General features: G+C 39.8%; 1 protein-coding gene across 1 annotated transcript; it reads left to right on the top strand.

Annotated features, from left to right (window-relative positions):
- The first annotated feature begins 1,314 nt into the window (after positions 1-1,314).
- Positions 1,315-9,721, top strand: LOC140516152 (soluble lamin-associated protein of 75 kDa-like). The gene is made up of 2 exons (XM_072627130.1): positions 1,315-1,802; positions 9,034-9,721. Exons 1-2 carry the CDS (start codon positions 1,595-1,597, stop codon positions 9,645-9,647), a joined length of 822 nt encoding a protein of 273 aa, XP_072483231.1. The 5' UTR covers positions 1,315-1,594; the 3' UTR covers positions 9,648-9,721.
- The last annotated feature ends 10,809 nt before the right edge of the window (positions 9,722-20,530 follow it).

The following is a 20,530-nucleotide window of genomic DNA, read 5'->3' as shown; positions in this document are numbered from 1 at the left end:
ATACTGGCATACAAAGATGTTTCCTCAATACATCCTCCATGGCCTTTTGTTCTGATGGAAAAGACCACATGAACATATCGAGATGTACATTCAACGCATACAGAACAAACACAAGGTGACCTCAGGGGTGAAAGGAAGGTTCTTGCAGCTGAGGGGACCAGGAAAGGCCCCCCTGAAATAGGTGGTATTTGTAAGACTCAAAAGAACTCTGGGCTTCCAAGAGGCAAAGCTGAGCAGGAAGAAAGAGCATTCCAAGTATGGAGGAAAGCTAATACTAAAGACTGGAGAAAGGAGATGATATGCCAAGTATAATGAACAGCAAATAGGGCATTTTTCTGGATTGTAGAGGGAACAGAAGGGAGTAAGATGTACGTAAACTGGGAAAGTAAGAAGACAATATGAAGATGTTTGGTTGACAAAGTGGGAAATTAATATTTGATCTTAGAGGTAAAAGGAACCGTTCCTCAAGCTGATGAGGAGACTAGGAGATTCTTTTGCCCTAGTGAGTTGTACTGGGAGGCATACATACATACCTGAATCTGTGTCTAAATCCACCCATTGAGCTTCCACAAGCCCTCCCCCATTCCATTCCAGTCTAAACACAACATTCTTTCCTGTCCAATTCAGATGTTATATATATGGGCATATAATTTCATGGCATATACTTATGCCACAAAAAGAACACCTTGACACTAGATACACTACCTGCCACCTTTTTTGGGAGGTAGATTTCCACATAAAAATACCTAATTGTGTCATCTTTAGAAGACTTTGAATCAGGGAAGGCTGACATTCTTTCCTGATGGACACAATAATTGCATCCCAAATTCCAATATTTCTTTTTGCCCCTCCCAGCATGTATATTACAGAGTGACTCTAGGAGCATAGGCTGAGAATTGGAAGGGTTCTTAGAGGCTACCTAATTCAATCTCCTTGTTTTTCAAATGAAGAAACTAAGGACCACAGAGGTTAAGCAATTAAGCCAAGACCATATATCTAATAAGTGGCAGAACTCCATTAATGCAGGACTTTTGGCACCATATCCATACTCTTTCCTATATGTGACCATATTACATATCTTAAGTATTCTTCAACCTTCTAAAACCCATAGAGGATTCCATTGACTCCATTTGGGCTGCCATACATAGTTCACCTTCCCTAAGCCTAGACTCATATTTCTCCTGACCCTATTGGTACAGAGAAGCCTTAGAATGTGGGTGTAAATTGGGTACTGGTTATCCATTCACCAGATCCTCTTAGAGTTCTGGGGCATGGCCTGTTGTGACCTAGATGTGACCTAGACTTCAAGTCCCCTTACCATCTGCTGCCAGAGAGTCTCCTATGGTTCTGCCCCCTTCCACACAGAAGAAACCTAAAGCTCTCCTTCCTCTTCTTCTCAGTGATTCAAGAACCTTATTGGTCCTTCATTTTTGAAGAGGACCAATGATGTCACAGGGTGGATTGGATCTAAGTGAGGCAGAGTTGCCCAAAGTTCTCAGGTCTCACTCTCTTTTCCAGAGTCACTGAAGTCCAAGGACAGAACAAAAGTCAAGACAGCTGGCACTGGCTCAGGACACAGCAGATAATCTCTTCAATGTCTGGTCAAACTTCAGCTGCCTTTGAAACAACTTGTTCTCATTCACCCATTCTGCTGGGGGAAAGTCTTCACATGCTTGGGGTGGACATCCCCTCCATTCACACACCACCAGGTTTGAGACCTGCCAGTTACTCTCAACCTGGTTTAGCCCATCTGCTGAGAGGGTTTCCTGGAGTGCAGCTGCTACAGCTTCTTGGAGCCACAGGTAAGAGTCCAGTGATAGGTAGCTATACCAAAGGTGGTAAGGGATGAGCAGTCCTGAAAAGGACCCAATAAACCCTCATACCAGAGATGCTAGTCTTCCTTGAACACTCCATACACCCCTAAGAACCTTGAACGAGTGCTATAAGAAATCTTGACTTCAATGTCTACCATTCGTGGAATGGATCTAGACAGAACTGGGAAATTACATATACATATATGCATATATATATGTGTGTGTGTATACATATATGTACACATAATGAATACAACAATGTAAATAAAAAAACTTAATATTGTAGAATTATATTGAGCAAGGAAGCAAAAAGAGAATGCACCCCTCCTTCCTCCCTTTTTTTTTTTGCCAAGAGGGAGGATTACATGTGTGGAATGTTGCCTGTGTTATCTGATGGGATGATGTGTTGATTAGTTTGGCTGAACTGTCTTTTTTCCCTTTTTGTTAAAAGGATTAGTTGTCTGGGTAGTGGAGAGAAAGGGTAAATATTATAAAATGAATGCAGTATAAAAACGAGATATCAATAAAAATTCTAAATACCCAGATGAGTAAGGATTCTAATCACAGAGGAGGACAGTTGTTGATAAGGACCACAGGATCATACAGTTAGAGCCAAAAGGGACCTCAGAGGCCAGTGAGTCTAACTGCCTTATTTCACAAGAAAGGAAAAGGGTAGGAAATAAGCATTTATTAAGTACCTACTGTGTGCCAGGCACCATGCTAAGAACTTTACAAATATTATCATTGGATCTTGACAACAACCCTTTGAGGTAGGAGCTGTCATTATCCCCATTTTATGATTGAGAAAACTAAGGTAAACAAAGGTTAAGTGAATTGCCCCGGGCATGCAGGTAGTAAATGGCATAGGTAGGATTTAACCCCAGGTTCTGTTGACTCTAAAGCTACTATACCACATTGAAACTGACAGGGATGAGAGTAAAGAGAGATAGGAGGGATATGTTTTCCCAATAGGGTGCAAGTTGAGAGGAAGAAAATAGATATCCTTATTTTTTAATAGAAAGGTGTGTGTGGGTTGCTACAAACGTGAAATGTTACATGCACTTTTGGATAAGGTCACTCTATTAGTTTTATTTAATTGTCTAATTTTGTTAAAAGGGACCTCTCACAAAGTGGGAGGAATCTGTCAACATATATAATGTAAAAACAATACACACGAACAAAATTGAAAGTGACCAGAAAACAGAACTTGAATTTGCTTGAGCAAAGCATGGGAACAAGGAGAGCAGGAGCTGGGAATTCATCTTCTTTATGGTGAGGAATCACTAGTTAATAGGGGCATCTACCTTCTAGAGTCCTGTGAAGACTGGCCATATGTAGGAGAAACTAACCACCAGTGTAGACATTCAATTTCCCATCTCTGAGTCCCCCTAAAGAGAAGGCTCCCTCTGTACATTAGGTTCATGGAGGCTTGGCATCTAGGATGACTGAGTCCCCTTTGGAGAAGATATCCTGTTGTCCCAGACATTTATTTGCAAGTCATTGTAGAAAGAATGTGAACTTTATGGAGGAGTGACTGTCAGGGAAGTGCTGATGTGAGCCTGAACTAAATACTGATGTTAAAAGTCAAAAGATGTCCAGAAACCCTGTTTTCTGGCTACTGTTTTAGCAGGCAAGGGGTACGAAGTTGAAGACGTATGTGTAATAACACACCATACCTTCTCTGGAATTTTCCTTTGAATTGTTGACCTCTTACACTGCTGAAAATTTCATACAGGTATTGGTCCCTAGATTAAATAGTGATTGATATCCAAACTTCTACCCCTCAAATAGCCCCCTAACTGCTTCAGTATCCTTTACCAAATGTTGTCCATTAATAATGAGATGAAGGAGAGACTGGGCCAGAGCGATTGCTCAAGACAGACAGAGGCAGTTTAGATCCTAGATTATTACCACATTCTGGCTAACAGCAGGAGTGTTCAGATATCCCTAGGACTAAACAATAAATATACACAGTTCCTTCTGCCCATGAAAATGAGCTCCTTCTGAAAAGCTGGATGAACTGGTATTGAGAAGAAGATACCTGTCAAATCCGTACTGGTATATTTCCTATTTCCATGTATCTGAGAGAAAGATCATGTCAGATTAGTATGGCTGATAACAGCAGACCAAAAGCTTGAAGGAGATGGCAGTTATTTTGTAGACTCTCCCAATCTTTCTCAGTGGTCACAAGAGGGAAGTAAATGGTGATCTAATGAGGACCGTGATTCGGAAAGTAACAAAATTCTTCATAATGGTTAGTCATTAGCTCTCCTGAAGGTACAATGATACTGTGTTTAAATATTTGCCATGGGAAACATAGTATCAAAAGTTTTTACTTTGCACATAGCAGTGTGGGATAGTGGAAACAGCAGTAATTTTGGATCTGTGTTCAAATTCTGCTTCTGAGAGTTATTTTGTCATTTTTTTCCGCACTGAGGTTTAGCAAAGTTGGAGGTCAGACAGAGTGTGGCAAAACCAGTCAATGAAATGTAATGGAGGACCAGTCACATGACCAAGTTGATAGAGAAGTAGTCATTTTCTCTGTTCTAGGACACCGAGAACCTAAGAGACAATAATTTGATGAACTAATAGCAGTGAAGGATCATCACTAGCCCCTAAAGTACTCACTCAGCACCCACTCCCCCACTGCTTACCACATTGGAACAGCAGGATTATACAAACTGACCCATCAGTTCCCAACATAATTCAACTTTATACTTTCTTCTCCCTCCTTCCAATGCCATGGAAAATCAAAAAAGCACAAGGTTGCTCCGGCCATGAGAGCAGTAAGCCAGCACACTGTGCCACAGTGAAAACTACTAGAGTATATGAATCCCAAGGCGGTGCAGTGGAGAGAACACTGGGTTGGAGTCAGGAAAACTCATCTTCCTGAGTTCAAATCCAGCCTCAGATACTTACTCATTGTGTGACCCTGGGCAAGTCATTTAACTTTGTTTGCCTCCATTTCCTCATCTACAAAATGAACTAGAGAAGGAAATGGCAAACCTCTCCAATATTTTTGCCAAGAAAACCCCAAATGGGGTCCCAAAGAGTTGGACATAACTGAAAAATGACTTAATAACAAATAAGAAAACAGTCATGCTAATGAAGTATAGATAGAACTATACCATTTGTCCAGCCATTCTGGAAAGTAATTTGAAACTATACCCCCAGATTCATGAATCAGTACATACCCTTTGACCCAGTAATACCACTAGTGGGGTTATAGCCCAAAGAAATCAAAGAAGGAGGAAAAGAATTAATATGTACAAAATATTTAAAATAGCTCTTTTCATGGTGTCGAAAAATTGGGAACTCAGTGGAGCGCCCCCTTAACAGGGAATGGTGGAACAAATTATGGTATATGAATATAATAGAATATTATCAAGTCATAAGAATTGACAAACGGGCTGGTCTCAGACAAAGCTGGAAAAATTTGTATGGACTGATACGGAGTGAAGTGAGCAGAATCATTTACAGGAAAGTGAGGGAATAATTTACATAATAGCAACAGCATCATAAAGAAAAAGAAAGACTTAAGAACTCTGATCAACAAAATGACCAACAATGATTTCAGGTGACTGATGATGAAACATGCTGTCCAAACCCTTGACAGTCTGATGATGAACTCAAGCTGTAGAATGAGACATACATTTTCAAAAAACATAAGTAGCCAGTTGGTGGAGTAGTGAACTGGTCCAGCTAGTCTGGACAGCAACTTGAAACGATGCCCAAAAGGCTATAAAATTTGTTCATACCCTTTGACCCTGAAATATTACTAGTAGGTCTGTCTTCCAAAGAGATCTAGAGAAAAAGGAAAAGGACCTATATGTACAAAAATATTTAAGTCACTCTTTTCGTGGTGGCAAAGAACCGGAAGTTGGAATGCTCATCAATTGGAGAATGACTGAAAAAGTTGTAGCAAGTAATGGTGATGGAATAGTATTGCACTGTAAGAAATACTGAAGGGGATAGTTTCAGAAAAACATGGCAAGACCTGTATGAACTGATGCAAGGTGAAGTGAGAAAACAGAGAGATCACCGCACACTGTAACAGCAAATGTAGTAATTATGATCAATTGTGAAAGACTTGGCCAACCTGATTAATACAATGACCCAAGATAAATCCAAAGTACTCATGCTGAAAAAATGCTATCCACCTCCAGAGAAAGAACTGAAGAACTCTGAGTGAAAGCTGAAGTATAATATCATAATTTTCTTATAAAATAAATTTTACTTATGTTTTTTTTGCTCTTTTGTTGCAATATGGCCAGTGCAGAAATATGTTTCTCATGCTTTCACATGTATAATTGATATCCTATTGTTTGCCTCTCAGTGGGGAGGGGAAGGTGTGAGAGGCAGAGAAGGAATATGGAACTCAAAATTTAAAGGTGAAAATAATGTTTAAATAAATACTATTTTTTAAAAGTAAGAAAAGAGCATCACTGAAACATTTATTTTTAAAATACACAGAAGAGAACAGAAAGAGTGGCAGTAGGAAAGAGAGAAACAGATTAATTTTGAAAATAACATGTTGTGGTTTATATAGAAATAATTTGCATAACTTCACTTGTATTACAGGGATAATATTGCTTGTTTTCTCAGTGGGTGGGGGAGGAGCTGCAGGGAGGGAGAGAATTGGGAACTGAAAATAAAAATTAAAAAAGAAGTTGAATTTGCCACATAGTTAGAGAGAAAGCAAGCAGTACAGATTTGTAACTGCATACTCAACCCTTTTTTTTCCTGTTCTGCTTTATGAATGGAAATCCTCATCTTAGCACTCATTAAGTTCAGAATTTTTAAAAAACATTTTTTCTCTTTTAAGATTGTGACAGTCTAATAAAGGGCAAGCCCAGGAATCACCTAGTCTAGTAGAGATGTTACACTCTGTGAATAGCTCAGCAATCTTGGCTTAGAACTTGAGCATTCAATATTTTATATATATATACCTTTGAAATCACAATGTGTTGGTGAGTATCCTCTATATACTTACTATTTGGGAGACGGGGAGGCAATTGGGGATAAGTGACTTGTCCAGGATCACACAGCTGGTAAGTATCTGAGGCCAAATTTGAACTCAGGTCCTCCTGACTCCAGAACTGGGGCTCTATCCACTGTGCCCCCTAGCTGCCCGCCCTTCCTGTATGAACTAATTGATTTTAAAATGTCCCTTCTTCATAATCATTCCTCTCTCTGTACAGCCTCTCCCTGTTAAAACGTGAACTCTTTGAGGGAGGACATTTCCTTGGCTTTTGTATTTGTATCCTGGGTGCTTTGAACTGTGCTAGGTTAACAGTAAGTTCTTTTTTTTAGACTTAAAACACCAGAACACAGATACAGAATAGAGCACAGAAAAAAAGAACATATTATAAACTTAAATACTGGAACTTAAACAGAGAGAAAAGGTGTGTGTGTGGGGAAGCATGTCATGTGGATAGCAGAACATAAGAGAGGATGCAAAGGGTGTAACGATAAATTTTCATTTCAAGAAAGCCTGTATGATAAATACCACAGGTTGTGTTGAGAGCTATCGGTCTTTTCTTCACTTCCTTGTAAGTTTTCTTGTGTTTTCTGCTGTGCACTTTTTACTTTGTTCTTTTTTCCACCCTTCCTCCCCTCCCCCCATATATATACATATGCAAATATATATATACATACATATATTTGTATATATATATACATATATGTATGTAGACATATACTTTCCCTAGAAATTGATTTTTGTTTTTATATTTGTGAGTATCTCTTATTTCCTATCTTTCCTGACTCCTCTATTTTACTTCTACCTGCTACCTTGCCCTTCTATTACTTAGCCTATCCCACTCCAGGATCCCTCTCCTTTCCTCTCATTCCCATAAATCTAAATGCTCTTCTATAGCCCCTATAACCTATTCCCTCACCCTCCCCTCTAGAGATTCCCTCCCTTGTCCTCTCCTCATTCCCCCTCCCCTTACCATTTTATTTCTTCTGAATTTAGAAAGATTTTGTACTTTTCTAGATATGTATGTATTGTTCCTTCTTAAAACCATTCTCAATGAAAGTTGGTTTCCCGAACTACCAGCTATCCTCCCCCATCTAATTCCTCTCTCTATATTCTTCCTCTTGCACCTCATTTGTATAAAATAATTACTCTTTTTAGCTATCCTTAAATGGTTTTACTTTTTAAAGTCACATCATGGGACAGCTAGGTGATTCAGTGGATAGAGCACCAGCTTGAGTCAGAAGGTCTTGAGTTCAGCCTCAGACACATGACACTTAACTAGCTGTGTGATCTTGCCTTGCCTTCCCCCACCAAAAAAAAATATAAGTTAAAGTCATAGTATACTCAGGTTTATCCCAATATTTCTTACAAACTACCCAATTACTAATGACAGTCTTAAACATATATACATTTTATATGTATAAAAAGTAAATGGTCTGTCCTTACAGACTTCCTTATAATCAGTCCTTAGTATGCACCTTATGTTTCTCTTGGCTCTTGTATGTCAAATATCCTATTAAATTCAGTTTTTTTTTAATAAAGTCTTAAAAGTCTGATAGATATTTTTGGCTGAAGCCCCAATTCTTTTGTTCTTCGATATATAGTCTTTCAAGACCTGCGGTCCTTTATGGTCTCCACTGCTAGGTCTTGTGTGGCACTATCATCAATTAAATTGATTTTTTTCTGTTGCTTTTAATATTTTATCCTTGAGCTGGGGATTTCAGAATTTAGCCATAATAGTCCTATGAGTTTTCCTCATAGGATCTCTTTCAAGGGGTTTTCTATGGATTTTTTCTATTTCTTCTTTCCCTCCCTTTGTTCAAATGCTTCAGGACAATTTTCTTTAATTATTTCCATATTATTGTATCAAGATTCTTTTTTTGATCATAACTTTCAGATAGTCAAATTATTCTTATGTTTTCTCTTCTTGTCCCATTCTCCAAATCAGTTGTTTTTCTTATAAGATGTTTTCATTCTTCATATTTTAATCATTTCTTGATCTCTTATAAATTCACTGGCTTCACTTTGCCCAACTATAATTTTCAAGGTGTCATTTTCTTCCTTAAGATTCTGGATCTCTTACTCAAAGTTATCAGCTTCCAGTGCTTGATACAATGTTTGTAAGAAAGAAATATCGTGGAAAAGACTTGGGGCTACTGATGCTGGAAGACTTTGTTGATTCCTTTACAGAAGACAAACTTGGTTTACGCTTTCCACTATCTTCTTTTATGCATACAGCTTGTAGACAATATTTTGAGAAGTACCCAGGGGATCACGATCTTCTTTGGGAGGTTGAAGGAACTGGACAGTGGCATCAGAGAATCCCCATCATCAGCGCACTGCAGAGAGAAGCATTCAGACATGCAGGGGTGTCTCAGAGTGAAGTGAGAAAACTGACATTTGAAGACTGTGACACTGCACCTACTTCCAAAGATGAAATAGGATGTGGAGAAAACCAGCCTCATGAAATGCAGGTTGATCCTGTAAGAGAAAAAGGTATCTCAGACCCCAATGCAAGTACATCTGAAGGACTTGATAATACATCTATTAACACTCAAACTAGAAGCATTCATTTGAAGCGTCCAAAGATTGGAAAGAGGTTTCATGATTCAGAAATTGACCTTCTTCAAGATATGGATGAAAACACTCCCCAGGCTTCATCTATGGCTCCAATAAGCAGACTGGAATCTACTGCATATACATCTGAGAGCTCAGAAGAGTTAGTTGAAGATGAACCAGATGAGAGTGTGGTTGATTTTGAGCAGGAAAGAAAGGATAAAGACCAACACATCCTAGAAACACAAGGGTTGAGTAAATCGGTCTCGGAGAAGAAAGATGACGAAGAGGTATGAGACCACAACATAAAAGTCAAACTTATTTTGCTCCTCTTAATAAAATACAGTGAAGAAATAAAAAAAAAAAAAAAGATTCTGGATCTCCTTTTCTAATTGGTCAACTTACTTTCCATAATCTTCTTTTTCTTGGATTGTTCGTATTATTTTTTAAGGGGCGGAGCCAAGATGGCGGACTAGAAAGTCACACTTACACAGGCTGTCCCCACACAGCCCACAAAATACCTGTAGAGAAGGACTCTCAACAAAATCTGTTGCAGCAGAAGTGGAAAACAACAGAGTGGAGGAGATTTCCAGCCCACGGTGACCTAAAAGGCCCACAGGAAATGCCAGTTGTGCCGGACGCGGAGCGCAGAGCCCAACCCAGCCTTGGCTGCGCAGAGCGGCACGACTAGACTCTGGGAGGAGGACACCTTGGGGGAGGAATCTCCAGTCACAGAAGCAGGTCCTCAGATCCCTCAACCCACAGGCACCAAAGGTCAGTGATGGGGTTTTATGAGCTGGCCAGGAAGGGAGAAGGGACTTCCCATAGCTCCGGTAGCAGGCAGCGGCCACAGAGGCTACACATCAGCTGCTTCATTGTTAGAGCATAAAAACCCCCGGGGCTACTGAAGATCAGAGTCTTACCTCAGCCCTGAGTGGAGGCCCTGGCTGAGCTGGTCTTTTCAGCTGAATGGCGGCCCTGCCCATCCCACTTATCTGAAAATCAGTCCCTAGCGCTGGCTTGAAGGAACTGGAGACCAGGTGGCTGTGGAGAGGTAAATGCTAAGATTCTGGGCACAAAAATAACTCTCTGTGTCCAGACCAGTACACGGCTTTGATGAGGTTCAGACTCTGGGAACTTCTTTGAGCTCCCCTGGAATCTCCTCACAGAATCTGGCCTTTCATACTCAAATTGAACTCCCCTTGTATCTCTCCATAGAACCTGGCCTTTCATACTCAAATCTGTGACCATTGTCTGTTATCTCTTGATTGCCCCACCTGCTTCCCACCCAAACCCTCCATTGTCTGATATCTCCTGATAGCCTCCAGCTGTTTCCAGCTTTTGACCCTCCTTGGATTCCCTCCTTGGACTTCTCCTCAAGACCCTTCCTAAACCCCTCCTCCCATCACCCTGGACTACCAGACCCCCTCCCTCCCCCAGACCCCTCCTATACTCTTTTCTGTATTTAAGTCCCACCTTGGCCTCCATGAAGGCGCTCAGATTCAATCCAGCTCAGACTCTGTCTATCTGGGATGCTCTCTGGCCCGCTTGTGAATACAAGCATTGCAAATGCTTAGGCTCCTTAAGAGGCAACCCAATTAGGCGAATCTTTAATAAACTTTGTTTTCTTTGGCTTTAAGAAGGCCTTGAGTCAAATTCATTCGAGCACGACCCGGACCGTCAGTATTTTTGGGTCCCCCATCACCCCTCAACCTCTTCAGCTTGATTGTGCCACCTTGGAGGAACTGAGATCTCACAGATCCCCAGAGTATACCCTACTCTTGACAAAGGACCCAGAAGTCAAGTAACTGGTTGGGAAAATGCCCAAAAAAGGGAAAAAAAGTAAGACCATAGAAGGCTACTTTCTTGGTGAACAGATATCTCCTCCCATCCTTTCAGATGAGGAAGAACAATGCTTACCATTTAAAAAAATTTTTCCTCCATCTCTCTCAGTTGATTTTTAAAGTCTTTTTTTAAGTTCTTCTATGAATCCTTTTGGGGCAGGTGACCATTTGAGATTACTCTTTGGGGTAGAAAAGGGTTTCTTTGCTTCAATATCCTCCTCTGAACCCCAGTCTTCTCTATTCCCATAATAACTTTCTATGGTTGGATTCTTTCTCCTTTGCCCATGTATTTTTTTTTGTAGTAATAGCTTAATTTTTGTAATGACCTCTAGCACTGGGATATGGGAATGGCCTCTTGCTCCAGATCTCAGTTCTCCCCTCTAGCCTGGAACAAAAGCCAAACTTTCAGCCGAATGCCCACCATGAGGGGAGTACTGCCTCACTGCATGTGCACTTACCGGGCATGTGTTGATCCCTTCTCGCCCCCACCACTAGATGCAGCACACCTGGGGCTGCCGTTCCTATCAGCAGAGGTTCCCTCCATCTTCCCCAACTCAAACGCCCAATTCCCCTCACTGTCCCTGGGGTAAAAGTTCCTGTGACTGGGGCAGAGGTAGCCTCCCTACCCAGCTATCCCCAGGGCTTGTCACCCGTTGTTTAAGTGACTTGCTGCTTGTAGTTAATGCTGACCCCAGCCTGGAGGTGTTTACTCATGGGGACCAAACCTAGTCCTGGGATTTTCCTTCTCTTCCATTGTCCCAGGAAGGCCCCTATTCTTCCTGTTGTGCCCCTATTCTTATTTATTTTTACCTGCACTTTATTCACCCTAAGGTGCTATTTTAGCTCTTTTGTAGGGGAAAATCTTGAGAGCTTGGCATTTTCTGACCTTCTCCTCCATCTTCCCAGAGTCCTCCCCATAGTAGGCCCTTAATAAATGCTTTTTCATTCATTCATCTTATTCTCTAATGTAACAACAAAAAACCTCATTGTCAGAACCACCTCCTTAGGCAGCTGTTCAATTCCCAAATCTGTTTTCTTCTCCCCTCCTCATCCTTTGCTTTCAGTGATCAGTAGAAAGGAAAACAGAGAGCAGGGTCTTTGCCCCATACTCTTTAGTTTCTTGCCCAATACTTAATGACCTTTCGCAAAATTTTTGTGGTTCCTTCTTGACAGTATTATTTATGCCCACATAAATAAAGAGATGTGGGAATGGAATGGAATAAACATTTATACAGCACTCACTCTGTGCCATATACTTGTGCTAAGTACTTTTTACAAATATTAGTAGTGGCCATGCATTTTAATAAGTCCTGGGAGTGTTTCTGTTACGTTTTGGATATATGATCTGGAAAGACAACAGACCTGTCTGTCAATGTGTAACACTGTTGCCAAGATGAACATAGGCAAGCACTTAATGAGCACCTACTATATGCCAGGTCCTGAGCAATTCCCTAAGGACAGTCCTGGGATTTTGCTATACTTGTACAGAATCTAGTCAAATGACATTTAATGGTAATAAGTGTAAAGCCTCATGCTTGGGTCTAAAAAGATCAACTTCCCAAGTAAAAGATGGGGAAGGCATTGCTGGATAGCATTTTGCCTAAAAAAATGTCTGGAAGTTTTAGTGGACTAAAGATTCTTATCTGAGTTAATAGTGTGATCATATCACTCAAGGAAGCCAATGAAACCTGAGGCTCCATTAAGAGATGTTTACGTCCAGAACAAAGGAAGTGATAGCTCCTTTGTACTCAGACCTGTTCAGTCCATAGTTAGAATATTGGGTTCAGGTCTAGGTACTTCATTTTAGAAAAAGACGTTAATAATCAGGACAGCTTCCAGAGGAAGTCAACCAGCATGGGGAAAGATCTTCAGATCATGACATATGGATATTGGTCAAAGGAAATAGTGATGTTCAGCTTTGAGAAGAATTGGGCAGTGGGAAGATAGGAAGAGGGATAATAGTCTTAAAGGGCAGTTGATGCAGAATAGAAATGCAGGTTCTGAAATGCTCTATATGGCAGAATTAGGAACTATAGGTGAAAGTTGTTGACAGGCAAAGTTCAGTCCTATATAAGAAAAAGACAACAACTTCCTAACAGAACTATTCTAGCCCAAGAGGGGCTACATGAGAAGGGAGCAGGTTCTCCTTAGCTTATAGCCTCTAAGCAAAGAAGGACTGCCCATTCATCAGATAGAAAGAATTCTTCTTAAAAGACAGATTGAACTATATGGCTTCTGAGTTCCTTTATAACCCTAAGATTCTGAGATTCTGTGATTCATTGACTCCATGTAATGAATACCATTCTCCCTTCTAAGTGCTCAGAGATCATTTAAGTATTGCCAGCAATCAGCCAAGTTCACCAGCCTAGAGTTTGGTGAATTTTGAAAATGGCACAATATATGATCATATGTGGCACCATGGTATTGCCCCCTGCCCATGCTCCAGTATTTTTCTAAGATCACTCATAGTAGCTCAGCAATCCCAACCATAATTTCCTTCAGTAACCTGAGATGTCATTCATCAGGGTCTGGGAACTTGAATGCTTTGAGGGCAACTGTATGTTCTATGACCATCTTCTCATTTACATTTGTCTTGGGTTTCCAACTCTTTATTAGCCATTTTTTGAGCTATACTTTTCAGCCTCAAAATTATTCTCCATAAGAAAATTATATACAGTTACAGCCACATTGTATGACGACTAACTTTGATAGACTTGGCTCTTCTCAGCAATGCAAGGTTCTAAGACAACTCTAAAAGGCTCATGATGGAAAATGCTATCCATATCCAAAGAAAGATGGAGTTTGAATGTAGATCTATGGAATGCTATTTGTTCTCTCTTTTTGTTTTGTTTCTTCTTTCTTGTGGTTCATTCCATTGGTTATAATTCTTCTTTACAACATGACTAATGTGAAAATATGTTTAATATGAATGTATATGTAGAGTCTGTATTGGATTGCATGCTGTCTTGGGGTGAGGGGCAGGAGGAGAAAATTTAAAACTCAAAAGCTTGTGGAACTGAATGTTGTAAACTAAAAATAAATGAATTAATTAAAAAAATATTCTCCATGGAAGGAAAAGGTTAGGACTTCAAAGCTGGAGCAGAACTTAGAGGTCATCCAGTCCAATTCATAGCAAAGAAGAATGGATTCTCCTCTACTTCCTAACAATGAGAGGTATCCTGAAGTAGAATGCCCTGCTTGAGGATGTAGTAGGAGCCTGCTCAATAGTGGTCTTTAGTCAAGGGATGAATGACCACTTGTTGAGGATACTAGAGAGGGAAATCTTGTTCAGCTACAGTTTGAGTTTGATGAATTCTGTAGCCTTTTCTGCCTCTAAGGTTCTGTGAAATATAACTATAGGTAGTAAATATGATAGATATAAGAAAAGGCAGAGATCACTTCTAGCTGGAGTTTTCAGAAGAGGTGCCAGAGAAACCAGGTCTTGAAAGGTGAGAATCCAAGAAAGTATTCCTCTTCTTAGAGGATGCCAGGAAGGTGTTTCAGGCAGGGGACACAGCGAGAAAAGGGTAAAGACATGGGAAAGTGTAAGACACATTCCAGAGCCTAAGGAATTCAGACTGGAATAGAGGTGTCAGAGTTGGGGAATAGTGGGTGACAAATCAGAAGGATTAGCTTGAGGACATATTATGCCAGACCTTGGGCTCATTGTGGGAGGCTGGGGCAAATGGGCTAAGATATTGGTGGATCTTAGGAAGTCTATTGGAAGGACCTGGGGGTTCCCTCCCACAACACCAGCTGAGATATGATAGAAGAAGTTGGAGTACAGAGCTGAGCAAGTCTGAGTTAATTTTGAACTCAAGTTGATTGATCTAGAACCTACCTTTGGACCCTTTGGGCAAGAAGAATATAAAAACAGTTTTGTTTTTTTTTTCAGTTGGGAGTGAGGGGAGCTCCTGAAATCACAAGGAACCTACTTACCAATAGCTTTTTTAATTCCCTTGCTGGAGGCCTTTACTTACCTTTACTTCTCTAAATCCATTTTTGAATTGCTTTTACCTGGGGACAGATCTATAGATTTTTCTTAAAGGGATTGATTATTTGAACCTCAGCACCTACCAACTCTTCCTCCAGTGATTTCTTGCCTCAGGTATTGAACCACTTCCAAATACCACCTGGTAATATCCTGTTAGTCAGTGGGGCTATGGGCAGCAGAACTTAGCCATTATCAATATTACCCTTTGAAATATAGACTAGCTACTCAAGAGTCTACAACTGCCCGTTCTGCACAAGGAAACAGCTTGTTTTCTTTCATCCTTGGACTTTAAAATGAAATTTTTTAAAATGCTTATTTTCCTATGAAATTCTAAAAATTTGGCATGTCTATAAAGGAAGGATTTAGGTTGAAATGCTTCAACTTTGGAACTTTAGAACTTATATAGTTATGTCTGAAAGTTTCTTTGGTATGCAAAATGTGTCAAGGTGTCATATATTTTTTTCTTCTGAGAGATTAGAGTTTCTTCTCTATGACTAAGGGTTATTAATTATTCTGAACTTTTCCCCCCAATAAAATGTAATGGTATGAGTTGTTATTTTCTTCTGCTAACTATTCTTGTAATTGGGCTCTGGTGGGGACTGACAGTAGAAACCTTTAAAAAAAAATTCTGGGGGTATCTACACGGCAGTGGAGTCAGGAGGACTAGAGTTCAAATCTGGCCTCAGACACTTGCTTTATGATCCTGGGCAAGTCACTTAATCCCGATTGCTTCCAAAAAAAAATTCTGAGTTAAATGTCTTCAAGACAGCAAAAAGAACTCTCTTAACTGCACTTAAAAAGGAAACATCAACAAGGAAAGAAGGGATAAACATATCTGCCTAGTGGAGAATGCTAGATTTAGGGTTAGGGAGATTAGGGTTCCAATTCCATTTCTGGCTTATTAGCTGACTGACCATAGGTCAGAACTTCAGTTTCCTCATTTGTAAAGTGGGGATACTATATGTATTATCTACCCCCAGCCAAGGCTGTTATGAGGCTCAAATGAGGTAATGGATGTAAAAATGCTTTGCAGTCTCTGAGGAATTTTAGAATTTTAAAACTTGCTAAAACACATTTTTTCAAAATTGGCTAGGCATTTTTTTCTGTAACAGAGAAAAAAACTAAAGTAAATATTAAGTTGAATTACCAAAGATAAAGTATAAAAAAAGAGAAAGCTATTACGATGGGCTTTATTGAGCCCACCAAGTATGGAACTATTTCTCTAACAATAGCACCTTGGAAAATTTTTGTAAAGTTATGAAGTTTAAATTTACTCTACATATCATTAAAATACATAGTTCATTGCAATTGCATGAATCAAAAATTCTTATATGATCTTAACATAAAAATAGGAGATGCTTTCTTAGAGCATTTAAGAAAAACTTTAATTTTTAACAAGTAAATATATATGTATATGTATACACACAGAGAAATACATATGATGATAATTAAGAAACAAAAAAGGAAGTGATATATAAAAAAATAAAATATCTTTTAGTTCTGACATTCCATGTTGTAACATCCCTTTCAGCTCTGACATTCTCTATTTTAATGTATCTTTCAGTTTTGACATTTTATGTTCTCTAGTTCTGTTGTTGTCTCCTAATGATTCTTCCCGGTCTAAAAAAAAAGTGATTCACAAATGTCAGAGAGTTGCTTTAATGTAAATTATTAATGAAACTCCAGAGGGCATGTTGCGTGAATATTAACAGAGATAGCAACACTGTTCAATTTTTATTTTGTTACTAGGCTCCTCAGTAAGAAAAAGGTTAAGACAGTCATGGGGCAAGGATCCTAGGAGGGGAACACAGAAATCATTTATGGCAAACCTGATTTTAAAGACTGAAAAGATGCAATCCCATTGCATCTGTGACTTGGCCAAAAGATCATATAGGTGAGTGGCAGAGTCAGATGTAGGCCATCTAATTCCAAATTCCCTGTTCTTTCCCTTATACCCAACTATCTGATAATAGAGTGACTGGCCACTTGTTGAATGGATAATCCTATAGGCTCCATTGGATTCTCACTTTTCAAAGTATTGAAAGAATTTACACTTATTGCCTCAGAATCATTGTCGGTAATCTTTAAATAACCAGGAAAATCAAGAAAAATACAAAAAGACTGAAGATGAAGGTGGTCCCATGTTTTCAAAAGCAAATTTGGTAAAACAAAACAAAAACCATGTGTAAGTTGCACATCAATCCACACCAAAATTCTCTAATGAATTTCTAAACAACTGCTCTCCAAACTCTTATGATGGGAAACAGTGATCACCATGAGTCAGCATGAGTTTGCAAACAGATGTGTCATGCCAAATAAACTGGTTTTTGTGTGTGTGTGTGACTATAAGATTAGCAGGTGAGAGAAATTCTCTAGAGTAGACGTAAGTTGTCAATTTCAGCAAGATGCTTCTCAGAGTCTCCCCTTGTACCCTTGTGGACAAGATGGAAAAGACAGGTTGAAAGAATAATGGAAAGGAAAAGACCAGCAAAAGTAATGAACCACTCAGTAATTATAATTACCAAGAGTGATTCGGATGAAGAGATGAGAAAACGTCCCTCCGTTCCTCTTTCTTGGCAGAGGTCTGTCTGTGTTCATCCTTTGTTTTCGAAGAAGACCATGACATCAGAGAAATGATGACATGACTTGCACTTGACCTTGTTTTGAGTGAGGGAGGGCTGTGCAGGTCACCAGCCTCACTCCTCCAGAGCCATCTGGATCCAGTGACCAGATATTCATCAGGATGACTGGAGATGGCCCTGGATGCATTGGAGACCTTGGCCTATTCAGGTACTCACTTTTAGAGGGAGGTAATGCCCATTCAGTGAATAGGTCTCTTTAAGAAGTAATCAGGGAATGACCCCTTTGAAAAACAAAGGAAAAAAACAAATAAATCAAACCGGGAGGGAAAGAGTCATAGTTACCATTGATAATCATTCTGAAGCCTGGAGGGTCCTGAAAAGAGCCATTAAGTGCAGTTTGGGAAGAGACCCATTGTTGTGCAATGCTCGGGCTTCAGAGTGCACTAGGTAAGCCATGATGATGGAGTAGAGCATTGCTCACTAATCTGGGTTCAAATTACATCAGACTTGGTTGATATGTTGGTCAGCCTTAATGACTTGTTTTCTGTTTCTCTTTTTAAAATTCTTTTTTGTAAGAGATAGTTCTCCAAGTTGAGGAAGGGAAGAAATTTATTTAGAAATTAAGGTAATATAAAAACAAAAGATCAATTAAAAAAAAAGAAGTTTGGAAGACAGTGCATTTAGTTGAATGCATAACTTGTTAAATAACTATGCTTTTAAAAATATTGATTAATGCATCTGACCCTAGAAGAATGTCTTTATGGGATTCACAGCTCCATACTTGACCCAAATATTTTTGTGTGTGTGCGGGTTCGTCCTTCATTGCTGAAGAAGACCATGCCATCAGAGAAAGGATGACATGACTTGAGCTTGACTTTGTTTTGAGTGAGGGAGGGCTGTGCAGGTCACCAGCCTCACTTCTCATCCAGAGCCATCTGAATCCAGTGACCAGATATTCATCAGGATGACTGGAAATGACCCAGGATGAGGCAATTGGGGTTAAGTGACTTGCCCAAGGTCACACAGCTAGTGAGTGTCAAGAGTCTAAGGTGAGATTTGAACTCAGGTCCTCCTGACTCCTGCACTGGTGCTCTATCCACTCACTGGACCACCTAGCTGCCCCCCAAATATTTTTAGCAATAATGTGGATGAAGACATAAAGGTGTACTTTATTTGTCAATGATGCAAAGCTAGAAAGGAGCACTAACAAGCTGAAAGACAAATCAGAATTCGATCAATCAACAAGCATTTATTAAACACCTACCATGTGTTAGGCACAATGCTAGAGGCTGCCACCCAATGATTCAACCACCAAAGTGATTTTCCTAAAGCACAAGTCCGACTATGTCACTCCTCTACTCAATAAATTCCAGTGGATCCCTCTGCCTCCAGGATCAAATACAAAATCCTCTGACATTCAGAGACCTTCATAACCTACCCTTGGCCCTCTACCCTTTCATTCTTACTCTGATCCAGTGACACTGGCCTCTAGGCTGTTCCATGAACAAGATCCTCCATCTTTCACCCTGAAAATTTTCTGTGGTTGTCCGCCATGCCTGGAATTCTCTCTCCTTCCTTCACTCTGCCTACCGACCTCTCTGGCTTCCTTTACATCCCAACTCAAATCCCATCTTATAAAGGAAGCTTTCCCTAATTCCTCTTCATTAAAGTGCCTTCCCTGTGTCAACGGTTTGCCCATGTCTCCCCCCTTAGGTTGTATGCTCCTTAAGTTCAGTAGCTATCTTTTTTCCCTCTTTTTGTATTCAAGGTGCTTAACATGGTGCTAGGCAACATAGTAGGAATTTAATAAATGGTTATTAACTGATTGATTGCTGGGGATACAAAGAAAAAGAATCTCTACTCTCAAGTAGTTTACATTCTAATGAGAGACAAGTATTGGTCTTTGTACACACATACAGTGTCTCAAAAGTCAATGCAGCTTTAATAGATTAAAAATCTATATAATAATAGTAATTTATAATGATATAATTAGTAATATAGAATAATTTAGATATCCAATATATCATATAATACACACTATATTAATATACATCTCTGCAATATGTATAATAATGTATCACATATAATTTATAATAATTTCATATCTATTTATTATTAAATAGCTAGCAAGAGCTGTTTAATAGCTATCGAACTAAGCTGTAAAAGCTTACAAGTGCACTCTTTTGGAATATTCTGTACCATAAGTATATGTAGATCCCAAGCAGGCAAAAAACAGGACTCACCTAGACTTAACAGCCCCAGCGCCTGACTCTGGTGGCCTGGTTGGACTGTGCATCTGTCACTTCCACAGTGACACAGCTCTCTGGAGCTTCTGCTTTCCCTGCTTCCTTCTCTGCCCCTTGCCAGGACTGCCCCTGGCATACCCCTTCCACTGAGGAGTGTGTACTCTCCTCATGCCTGGCTTCTGCCCTACCCCTCCCTTAGGGTGGAAGGGTCTAATTTCTTCAAAAATGGCAGTGTCAGTCCAGGAACAAGGCAATTCCCTCAGGGGAATCAGACTTGCTGACCGAACTAGCTGGTGTTTTCTTTCTTGCTCTTCGACAAAATCAAAATAGGGCCACAGTTCAAACAGACAGTTTGGACTGGACAGTTCATTGGGTCCTTTCCATTGCTAACATTGTTCCTTCTCTAAAATTGTACACAAAAAGCCTATCTATTCCCCAAAATATTTATAGTAGCATTTTTTATTAGTAGCCAAAAAACCTTCAAAAAACTGGAAACAAAGTACATGTCCTTAA

The sequence above is a fragment of the Notamacropus eugenii genome, chromosome 1 (assembly GCF_028372415.1).
Source record: "Notamacropus eugenii isolate mMacEug1 chromosome 1, mMacEug1.pri_v2, whole genome shotgun sequence".
Lineage (NCBI taxonomy): Eukaryota > Metazoa > Chordata > Mammalia > Diprotodontia > Macropodidae > Notamacropus > Notamacropus eugenii.
This window is presented reverse-complemented; position numbering and strand designations above follow the sequence as displayed.

Coding starts and splice junctions, on each gene's coding strand:
- LOC140516152 (XM_072627130.1), top strand. CDS start 1,595: ATGTCTGGTCAAACTTCAGCTGCCTTTGAAACAACTTGTTCTCATTCA. Junction 1,803..9,033: donor ACAGCTTCTTGGAGCCACAG/GTAAGAGTCCAG, acceptor TTATGCATACAG/CTTGTAGACAATATTTTGAG.